The sequence below is a fragment of the Accipiter gentilis genome, chromosome 13, assembly GCF_929443795.1.
Source record: "Accipiter gentilis chromosome 13, bAccGen1.1, whole genome shotgun sequence".
In the NCBI taxonomy this organism is placed as follows: Eukaryota; Metazoa; Chordata; class Aves; order Accipitriformes; family Accipitridae; genus Astur; species Astur gentilis.
In genome coordinates this window covers 3,031,478-3,040,752 of record NC_064892.1, presented here as the reverse complement: position 1 = coordinate 3,040,752, position 9,275 = coordinate 3,031,478, and the positions used below count along the sequence as shown (strand labels likewise).

The following is a 9,275-nucleotide window of genomic DNA, read 5'->3' as shown; positions in this document are numbered from 1 at the left end:
AAGCTGAAGAGGGAAGCGGGTAGAGTTACATAGCAAGTACATATGGTACAGCTTTAATTTTATTTATTATTTTTTTTTTATAATACGTATTTTTAAGGCAGTGCTCCTCAGGTTTATTTTAGTACTTTACTTGCATAAAAATGCTGTAGATCCCTAAAGCCATTGATGAGCCGGAAAACATTGCTAATGGTAGCCCACAAAATGGGGAAAATGCATAAGGTACCACTACTTGCTAGCAAAACCTCCCACATTTCTGCTAAGAAAAAACAAATGCCGGATCTAGTTCAATGAAGATCAAAAGAAAGAACAAATGCCCGATGTAGTTCAATGAATAACATGTGACAAACATGCAGTAATAATCTCATTAGTCCCATGAAACAAAAAATTACGCAAAAATTCTCAAAAGTACAAATCCCTTTTGCTTTACAGCGAACACATTAACGTATCCAGACAAAGTTCACCTTTTCCCCCCAGTGTAACTCTCTGAACAGCAACGTGCTTAAAGAAAGCAAAGTGATACCCAAGTAACCAACCAGTTTGTACCCTTAACCGCCGGTTAAAACGTCTGAAAAGGCATGCGTCAGACACCACAAATAAAACATCTTTTTAAAAGAAGTTCTCTGCCTGTTTGGTTTCAGATACTCAACGGCTCAGCTTTCTTTTCAAGTTTATACGTGACCACGAGAGCTAGAAACTAACTTTAAAACCCCACTTCAGAGTTGACATTTTCCTTTAACTACTTCACCGAAAATTTTTATCTGGAGTTCGCCACAACCTTTAGGTAGTCTTTGTAGGTTTGGGGTTTTTTTTCCTCTTTGCTAAGCAGTTCCACAAGCATCAAACTGCCGCGCGACACATTACAATCAACAAAAAAATTAAATTTAAAGGGGAAAAAAAAAATAAAAATCGTCAGTAAACGTTTGCACATGGGTTCTGTTTCCCGTTGGGAGGATTTCCCGCACCCACGCGCCCCCTCAGCGGTGCCTGAGGGAGGGCACACGCCGTCGGCCGGACAGCAGCCCTGAGGCGGGACCGACCCCCTGGGGAGACCGCAGCCGTCCCGCCCGCGGGGAAGCCGGGATGGAAGGCAGCCTTCGACGCCTGCCCGCCCGGGGCTTGCCACGGCCTCCATGACCAGCCGGCTCCCCTCCCCGCCCCGCCCACGCCCCAGCTTCCGGCGCGTGGCACACGCCGCTCCTCTGATTGACTGCCTCCACCGCGAATCACCGCCAGCTCCGGCGCGAAGCGCCAGCCCACCGCGGCGTTCTATTGGTCGGTTTAGCTGGAGGGTGCGCTTCCCCGGGGAAGGTGGTGGGGCCGGCACGGCGCATGCGCCGAGCCCTGGCCTCGCCCGTTCCGCTCCTTCGCTCCCCACCCCGCCCCCCCCCCCGCAGACGCCGGCCGCGCTCAGGTCTCGCGCGGCGCCGTTGCCGTCGCCCACCCCCTCCCGTCATGGCGGCCGCCGCTGAGGAGCCGTTCCCTTTCCACGGCCTCCTGCCCAAGAAGGAGACCGGCGCCGCCGCCTTTCTCGCCCGCTTCCCGGACTTCGACGGGCGGGGGGTACTGCTGGCTGTGCTGGACACCGGCGTAGACCCGGGAGCGCCGGGCATGCAGGTAACGGGCGGTGAGGAGGAGCCGCCTCAGCGGCGGCCCTGAGTCACGGCGACGGGGCCGGGGGCCTTCGTCCGGGAGCTGCCGCGGCCCGAGGCTTCCTGGAGGGCTGTCGTGGGGACCGGCCGCTGTTTGTGTGCTCGGTCGCTTACTCTTCCCGCTCCCTCCGGTACGGGAGGGCTGAGGGACCCCGGGGCGGGGGGTCCGCTGGGGTCACTTGGGGTGTTTGTGTGAGGATCCTGCTTTTAAGCCGTTGGCGGGGGTTTCGCGGTACTTAGGTCTCTGGTCTTGGGTGTCTTCGCTCACGTAGAACTCGTTCTAAAAGAATACTTTGTGTTTTCGTTAAGCCTCAGCGTCGCTTCAGTGGCCGGTGGCTTGAGGCTACGAACAGCCGCTTAGGTCTTTTACATGGGAAGTGTGTTTCTGGCAAAATTTGCATACCTCTCTTCCTCACTCTATTTTTTTCGCGCCTCCTGTTACAGTAACAATCTGTATCAAATTCGGTTCTGCCGGCTTTTTTTTTTTTTTTTTTTTGATCTGCTAGCTTTGTAGCTCGGATTGCATAGCGACTGCCGCTAGCGTTGTAGCTGAGATCGCATAGCGATTGCCGTTAGGAACTCGGCTTCAGTTTTGTAAATCTCTCTGTATGCGATTTTAATTTTGGCGTTTCTCAGCACTTATTTCTTTTATCTCTTGTCTCTTAACATTTCTTTATCGTGTAAGTTTGTGTGTGGCCTTTTATGTCACTACTGCTTCCAGTTTCTCGTCAATATATTTTCTCTGAGATGTGGCAAAGGAAGCCTTGAGAAATGATTCGGAGAGCTGTATGCAACTCTCTTGGATACTGCATCCTTTATTTTTTTAACTAAGCGGGACCTCTGTTGGGTTCTGCCCTTTCTTTGGCACAGGCGTGGATTTTGCTCTGAAGTAACCTAGCTCAGGGACCTAACCCTGGCAGATCTTTAGTTCAGTGTTCTGAAATGACTCCTTACAGGGGTTCAGGTAAGTGAAAGGGTGAATGAGGAGGACAGGTAGGGTGGAAGGAGGGACTGGACAGCTGTAACTTTGGTTGATTTAAGCTGGAGTGAAATGGGTGCTTTTGGCAAAAGGGTGTGGGTAAGTGGAATAGTAATTAGGAAGCTTAAAAGAAAGCTAGCCAAAAAGCAAACAAGGTAATACCATGGGCAGACCAGATAGTAGTAAAAGACAATTACAAAGATGTGAATGTAAATGGGATATGCATATTTCTGAAGTTTCACATACAAAAGCAAAAGACCTAAATCTCTGGAGGTTATAAATGAGGAGTGGTCAACCAGAAAAAACAAAAAAACCCACATGAGTTTACGGGCAGTAGAGGGAAGCTTTGTTCTGAGATAGGTAACCCAATGCTCATAAGGGGTGATAAGGGATGCTTATGAACCCTCAGGATCTCAGTGTTGATGGTACCAGTTTTCTTTAACGTGTTCGCTTTATGTGGAGGATAAAATTTTAGGTAGTGAAGTGAAAGATTTGTAGAGAACATTGTGGGGTGGAGGGAGGGAATTAATCTTGCAATGGGTGAGAGCAAGTTTGCAGGGGTGTTAGAGAAACATGTAAAGAAGCTCTTTTCATGCTGCCCACTTAATACACCTGACTTGAGCTACTTGCTAAACTACAGAACGGGGAGGCTTATTGCACAGGGAATTATAAAGGAGAGCTAGGCAGCGCACAGTCTGTAGAATAGCTTTGTAAGTGTTTTTGCAGCAAGAGGATGGCCTCGCTCTGTGGAGTACCGGGCATTTTACGTTTTACCTCCACGGAATAAGACAGTGTCCTGGGCACAGACAGTGTAGCTGTACTGTGACAAGTAGTTTCTAACCTTGGGTCAGCGTTGTTGGGGTTTTTTGGGGGTTTTGGTTTTTGGTTTTTTTTTTAATGCCCCTGCCTTCTCTGCTGCTGCTTTTTCTTACTGTCAGTCTTATTGTTAGTTCTTGGTCTGGCATGGAGTTAGAACTATGATAATTGAGTTAGTTGCTAAGAGGGAAGAGAAGACATTTTATGTAGCAAGGTTAGTAGGCAGGTATTACAACTTTGAGTTCAAGCTAATGGCAATAGTGATTACAGGCCAAAATGAGCTACCTTGTTGTGAATATAGTGGGGTTTTTAGTCAAAATAAAGCAGTTCATGTTTTGCTGCTCCCTAGTGTCTCATTCCTGGGTAGGGTTCCTGTGCTTGTTGATGTTATACTTTGTGGTTTGTAAACACTGATACCATACATTTTTTGCCATACAATTACTTGCTGAGGGACAAAAAGATTTGGGGACAGAGTATAACAGGGAAGTACCATTATGTTTATATTCTTCCCAGGATACTTGCTGCTATAGAGAGAATAGTTACTGGGCTTAAACCTTCTTACATCAATTTCATTTTTCTATTGGTTAGCTTGCTTTGCCACACAAAATGTTAAGCTAACTTGTACTTACTTTCCTTTCTGAATTTTTTGTAACCAGTGCCCTCTAGGGAATTCTCTTCACCTTGTCTTCCATTGCTTTTACTCTCCACCTGTTGATGCCAGCTGTAAATGTAAAGTTCAGTTTGTCTGCTTCTTTCCTGCTCTTTTTTTTCCCCCTCTCAGCCCTCTTTGTAGAATCTATTTCCTGGTGTTATCTGCTGAGTCATGGCTTGTAATTCCTTGTTAAGGCACAGCAGGTGATGAAATTTTAGGTGGGCAGATAAGGTATGTTTAATGGAGCATTGTGGCTGTATATGTATAGTCTTTGTTCAACCCTACCCTGTCCTTTCCCTGTTGCTGTTGTCACTTCTTGTTATGTTTCAGGATAGACAAGTCAGTTCATCTGCTTCTTGAAGTTTTGCTTTTGTGAAGTGCCTGTTCGAATTATTATTTGCTAAAATTAGGTTGTACTTTTGTGAGATGACCTTTCAGCAGTAGTAGCTAGTTTGGCTTGACTTTTCAGCACTGAGTTAAAAAAAAAAAATTTGCTTGAAAATTATTTTATTTGTGATGATGATCAGCTGTCCTGTGACCAAAGTGCTGAAGAACTTGTTCAGCTCTTGTTGCTGCAATAGCTGTCAGCTGGAATCAGTAACATTGTATGATGGTCTGGGAAAAAACATGCTCAAATGCACCTGGCTTTGCCTTTTAATTTGGGATTGTCACAGATACTGGTGCTTCTCTACTTCTATTATACTGATCAGCTGCCATGATTATGCAGATAGATTATTTTTAATGTGCTCAACTTACTAATGTATTTGTTTTACAAAGTCAGAGCTGACACGAAAGTATGTTTTTCAAACTTCAAACTAAAATGTATAAACAACAAAATAATTTTCAGTTATAAACTAGTAGACTATTTTATTTGGTTTTTTTTTCAAATGGCTGTAGGCAAACCAGGATATTAAGGGTAGGATTGGGGATTTTGTTAGAAATACACTATAAAATATTTTTAATTGTATAAAAGTTCTTCATTTTTTGAATTTTAATGCGAAAGGCACTAAAATGTACCTTCTGTCTATAATAAATTCATTACTTCTAGATTTTTCTGTTCATGCAAGGGAGTTGATCAAGTTCACTTGATTATTTTTTTTGTTATTATTTTTTCCTCAGAATTACAAGACTTGAAAAGGAAAACCCAGTTGAACTCTTGAGTTTCACTCTAGCATTACTACTGGTGGGCAGTATGCCAAACAACAGTTCATGTCAGTAGAAGCCGTATCAGTTACTTGCACTAAATGACTGTGAACCTGTCTGGATTGCTGCTGTTAGGAATTGAACCTTGGACCTTTGTACCTGAAACTCTTGAGTTTCTTGTGTCTGGCTGAAAGACTCTGATTTGTTGATGCTAATTGTACAAACTCATATGTGTGAGTGGACCTCCTATTCAGCTAGGAGGCAGAGCGCCGTATAGTGCAGGAGTTGCACACTGTCTTCCTGGCTAGGAAACAACTTCTAAAACTACCCAAGCTTGCTACGGCATAAATCTGTGTTGTGGCCACCTGTTGCAGCATAACTTCTCTAGTTCAAACAAGTCACCTTGGATTACATTTTCATTCTTGTTTTCTTGTGCTTCACAGCATGATCGCTGAATAATTAACTTTGATTAGAGGCATATTGAAAAATGTCCGGTTCTGATAATCTCAGGTTTGGCTTGCAGTTGCTTTATTATTGGAGCAGCTCTTGACTTTTTTGCGAGTGGAGACTGGCATTCGAAGGCATTAATTATAAATGCTAGAAAATTACATGGTTTGAGCGCCTACGCATTGTGTTTCCCAAGAAAATTTTCACTACTGTTTAAATGTTGTTCAGTAGATGTTTTACCAGGTTAAGGTGCTTTAACAACTTAGCATGAATTTCTATGAACAGAGTAACAGGGTTGGTTTCTGTAAGGGAAGTTCTTGCTTAGCAAGCCTCTTGAAAAGCAACATTTGTTACCTTCTGGGAAATGAAATGAATGTCCTTTTTATGTTTGCTATGGGTTTGGGATTTTTGGGTTTGGGTCTTTTTTTTTTTTTCCCCAGCTGTTTAAACCTGATTTTATTGGGGGGGGAAGGTTGGTTGTTGTTTGTCTGTTTGGGAGGGGGGGTTGTTGAGGTTTTTTGTTTGGTTGGTTTGGGGTTTCTTGGGGGCCTTTGTGTTGTGTGTTGTTTTTGTTGTTGTTGGGTTTTTTAAACCATGAGAATTTGAGACCTTGGAAGTGTTTATCCTTATTTGTTGAGGTGCGATAAAAGCTTGAGCTTTGTTGTATTTTTGGCAGCAATGGAGTGACTTTAATGAAACAGCTTGATCATGGTGTTAACTTTCAGCAGCTGAATTCACAGTTCCAGAGCATGATTTGAGCAAAACTACCTGCCATATATGTTATGTCTAGCATCAAAATTATTGATAGAGAATAAAGGCTATGATACCAAAAACTTAAATGGTAGAAAAGAGCAAATGTTGCTGCTTTTCTGAACAAGAAGCTTTTTTCACTTTCAGTGTAGTTAGTGTATAGGAGATGTTGGGAAGATTATTGATTTATTTTTTTCTTTTTTTTAAATCCATCTTTAATGTAGAACTATAAAAATAGGTGCATATGGCCAATTCATAGAATCAAAGAATGGTTTGGGTTGGAAGGGACCTTTAAAGGTCACCTAGCCCAACCCTCCTGCAATGAGCAGGGACATTTTCAATTAGATCAGGTTGCTCAGAGAGCCGCGTCCAACCTGACCCTGAATGCTTCCAGGGATGGGGCATCTACCATCTCTCTGGGCAACCTGTTCCAGCGTTTCACCACCCTCATTGTAAAAAATTTCTTCCTTATATCTAGTCTGAATCTATCCTCTTTTTGTTTAAAACCATTACCCCTTGTCCTATCGCAAGAGGCCCTACTAAAAAGTCCCTCCCTATCTTTCTTATAAGCCCCCTTTAGGTATTATAATAAGGTCTCCTTGAAACCTTCTCCTCTCCAGGCTGAGCAACCCCAACTCTCAGCCTCTCTTTGTAGAAGAGGTGTTCCACCCCTCTGAATTCATACTGCCCTTCAAGCAAATACTACTGTATATGGAGTACAGTTTATTTACTGAATAAACTCATACAATACCTTCTAGATGAAGCATGGCATTACAAGAAGATAACATTGAATATTTTTGCTAAATGTTTAAAAAAGTTATCTTAATCATACTCTTGGTAACTGTAGAAGGTTCCTCTAGGTGAAAGGAGCTTTAGGTAGGTTAGTGGTTTCTTTTTTGATGTTGTTCAGTTGCCTGCAACTACTGTAAAGTCCATCAGGGCTAGTTCTAATTTAATTTGAGGAGGCTTTAAATTTATGCTTGTAAACTCTTCTTAGTTAGCTCTCTTTCTCCTCACCCTGGTAAAAAAACTCCTTATACAGTATTAGGTGTATATAGCTGTAGCTCCTAACATTTCAAGTTGATTAAAACATGAAGCAGAATCCTTAAAACAAGAAAAGTAAGATTATGGTAACTTGTGTTCATTTCAGGTTTAAGATCAGTTAAGAGACGCAAGCTTGTGAGCATATGTACCTCAGCACCTTTCGTTTTGTTAGAGTTGTGCACTTGTTACTGTAAAATTTGGCCAGAATGGTGGGATGGAAGCAATACAGCAAATCATTTGAACATCAAGAGTAGTTTTTGCAAATGGTTTTGCAAATTTAGGCTTGGTTTTAAATTGAAGTGCCTGTGCTTTATTGATACGATGTTTTTACTGGTTTCTTTTCTGAATCCTTTTTAGAAGAGAGTGAGTGACTTTGTATAAACCAGAAAGATGGACACATTGCTCTTAGTTCATTGAAGATTTAACTAATTTCAAGTTGGTTTTATGTCCTTCAGTTAAAGGTTGGGTGCTTAAGAAAGTTAGTTGATATTTTTATTAACAAAAATGAAAAATTTCCTGGTTTGTATACTAAAGGATAATAAACTACACTTTCAGTTTTTCTATGCTTGTATTTTCAGATTACAACTGATGGGAAACCCAAGATAATTGATATAATTGATACAACAGGCAGTGGTGATGTAACTACATGTACCATTGTAGAACCTAAAGATGGGGAAATTACCGGTCTTTCTGGAAGAACTTTAAAGGTGAGTGGTGGTACAGACCACTGGGCATCTTTTTCTCTCTTTCTTATTTAACAACAAATTTAGCACCTGTTTTGGTTTCTGCAGAACTTACTTTTAACCAGATCTTATCCAAAACTAATAGTGCATTTGCTCATCTTCATACAGGTTGCTTGACATTTCTTTTACTTTTCATATGTCTTTATATTGAATATTCTCTATAGCTGAATGGGGTTCTGTACAGAGTTTTGTTGGGGGCTTGATAACCATTTGATTATTGTTTGTCCAAATTAGTATCTGATATAGTTTTGGAAGTTGGCTGAAGAAAACATGCTAACATGCTTGAAAAATATCAGACATGGTTCTGTCTTTAAAAGTGCTAGTATTTTCCACATTTGCATAAACTACAAGAGGAATCGTGTTAAGCTTACGGTAGATAGTTGTAGAGACTGAAAAATATGCGAGGGCAGTTGTAGGCTCACTGCGTTCTCACTATGAATAGAACAGAAGCGTGTAGGGTTTTCGGAAGGGATACGATGAGATCTAGTAGAGGTCCCGGCTCCATGAGAATTGCTGATGTTACTGACATGTTCTTGACTGGCTGGTTAGATTGATAAGGTGATATGGGGGCGTCAAATCTTTGGATCTCTCCATGCTATCAGCTTTCTTTTGAATTTTGCACAGAATATGATTGTAAGGGTGAATGTGTTGCTCTCTTGCAGTTGTTACTAGGAATAGTGGATCTGATATACTGAGAGTCTAAACTGCAGCAAGATATGAAATTAGACATTCAGATGTTTCTCATGACTCTAACCAAAATGCCCCTTCATGCTAGGGTGCCTCTTTTCATTTACAGTGCTATTTCCCCAAACCTCTACCCAGTAAAGTCACTGCTGGGGCTGTATTTTTTAAAAGTAGAGTATCAGCGCAACTGATACTTAAAGATGTTCAATGGCAGTGTCACATGAATTGATACTGGTTCCTTTGGAACTGGATTGAAATTGCCATGTCATGTTGTTGAAACTTAGTGCAGTGGTTACCGTCATGGAGACAGGGAATTAAATTTGTGATATTTGCAAGTCTGTTCTGCTAAGCTTTCTTCCGCAGTGTTG

The 9,275-nt window shown here is 42.0% G+C and overlaps 1 protein-coding gene across 4 annotated transcripts in view; it reads left to right on the top strand.

Moving 5' to 3' along the window:
• Positions 1-1,407: 1,407 nt before the first annotated feature.
• The window catches only part of TPP2 (tripeptidyl peptidase 2), a 56,496-nt gene continuing 48,628 nt past the window's right edge, over positions 1,408-9,275 (top strand). For all 4 annotated transcript variants that reach the window (XR_007507904.1, XM_049815671.1, XM_049815670.1 and 1 more), the window contains exons 1-2: positions 1,408-1,614; positions 8,059-8,187. Coding sequence is in view for 3 of the 4 variants with exons in the window: in XM_049815671.1 (XP_049671628.1) it covers positions 1,453-1,614; positions 8,059-8,187 (291 nt within the window). In the remaining variant the exon portion in view is untranslated. The remainder of the gene's footprint in view (positions 1,615-8,058; positions 8,188-9,275) is intronic.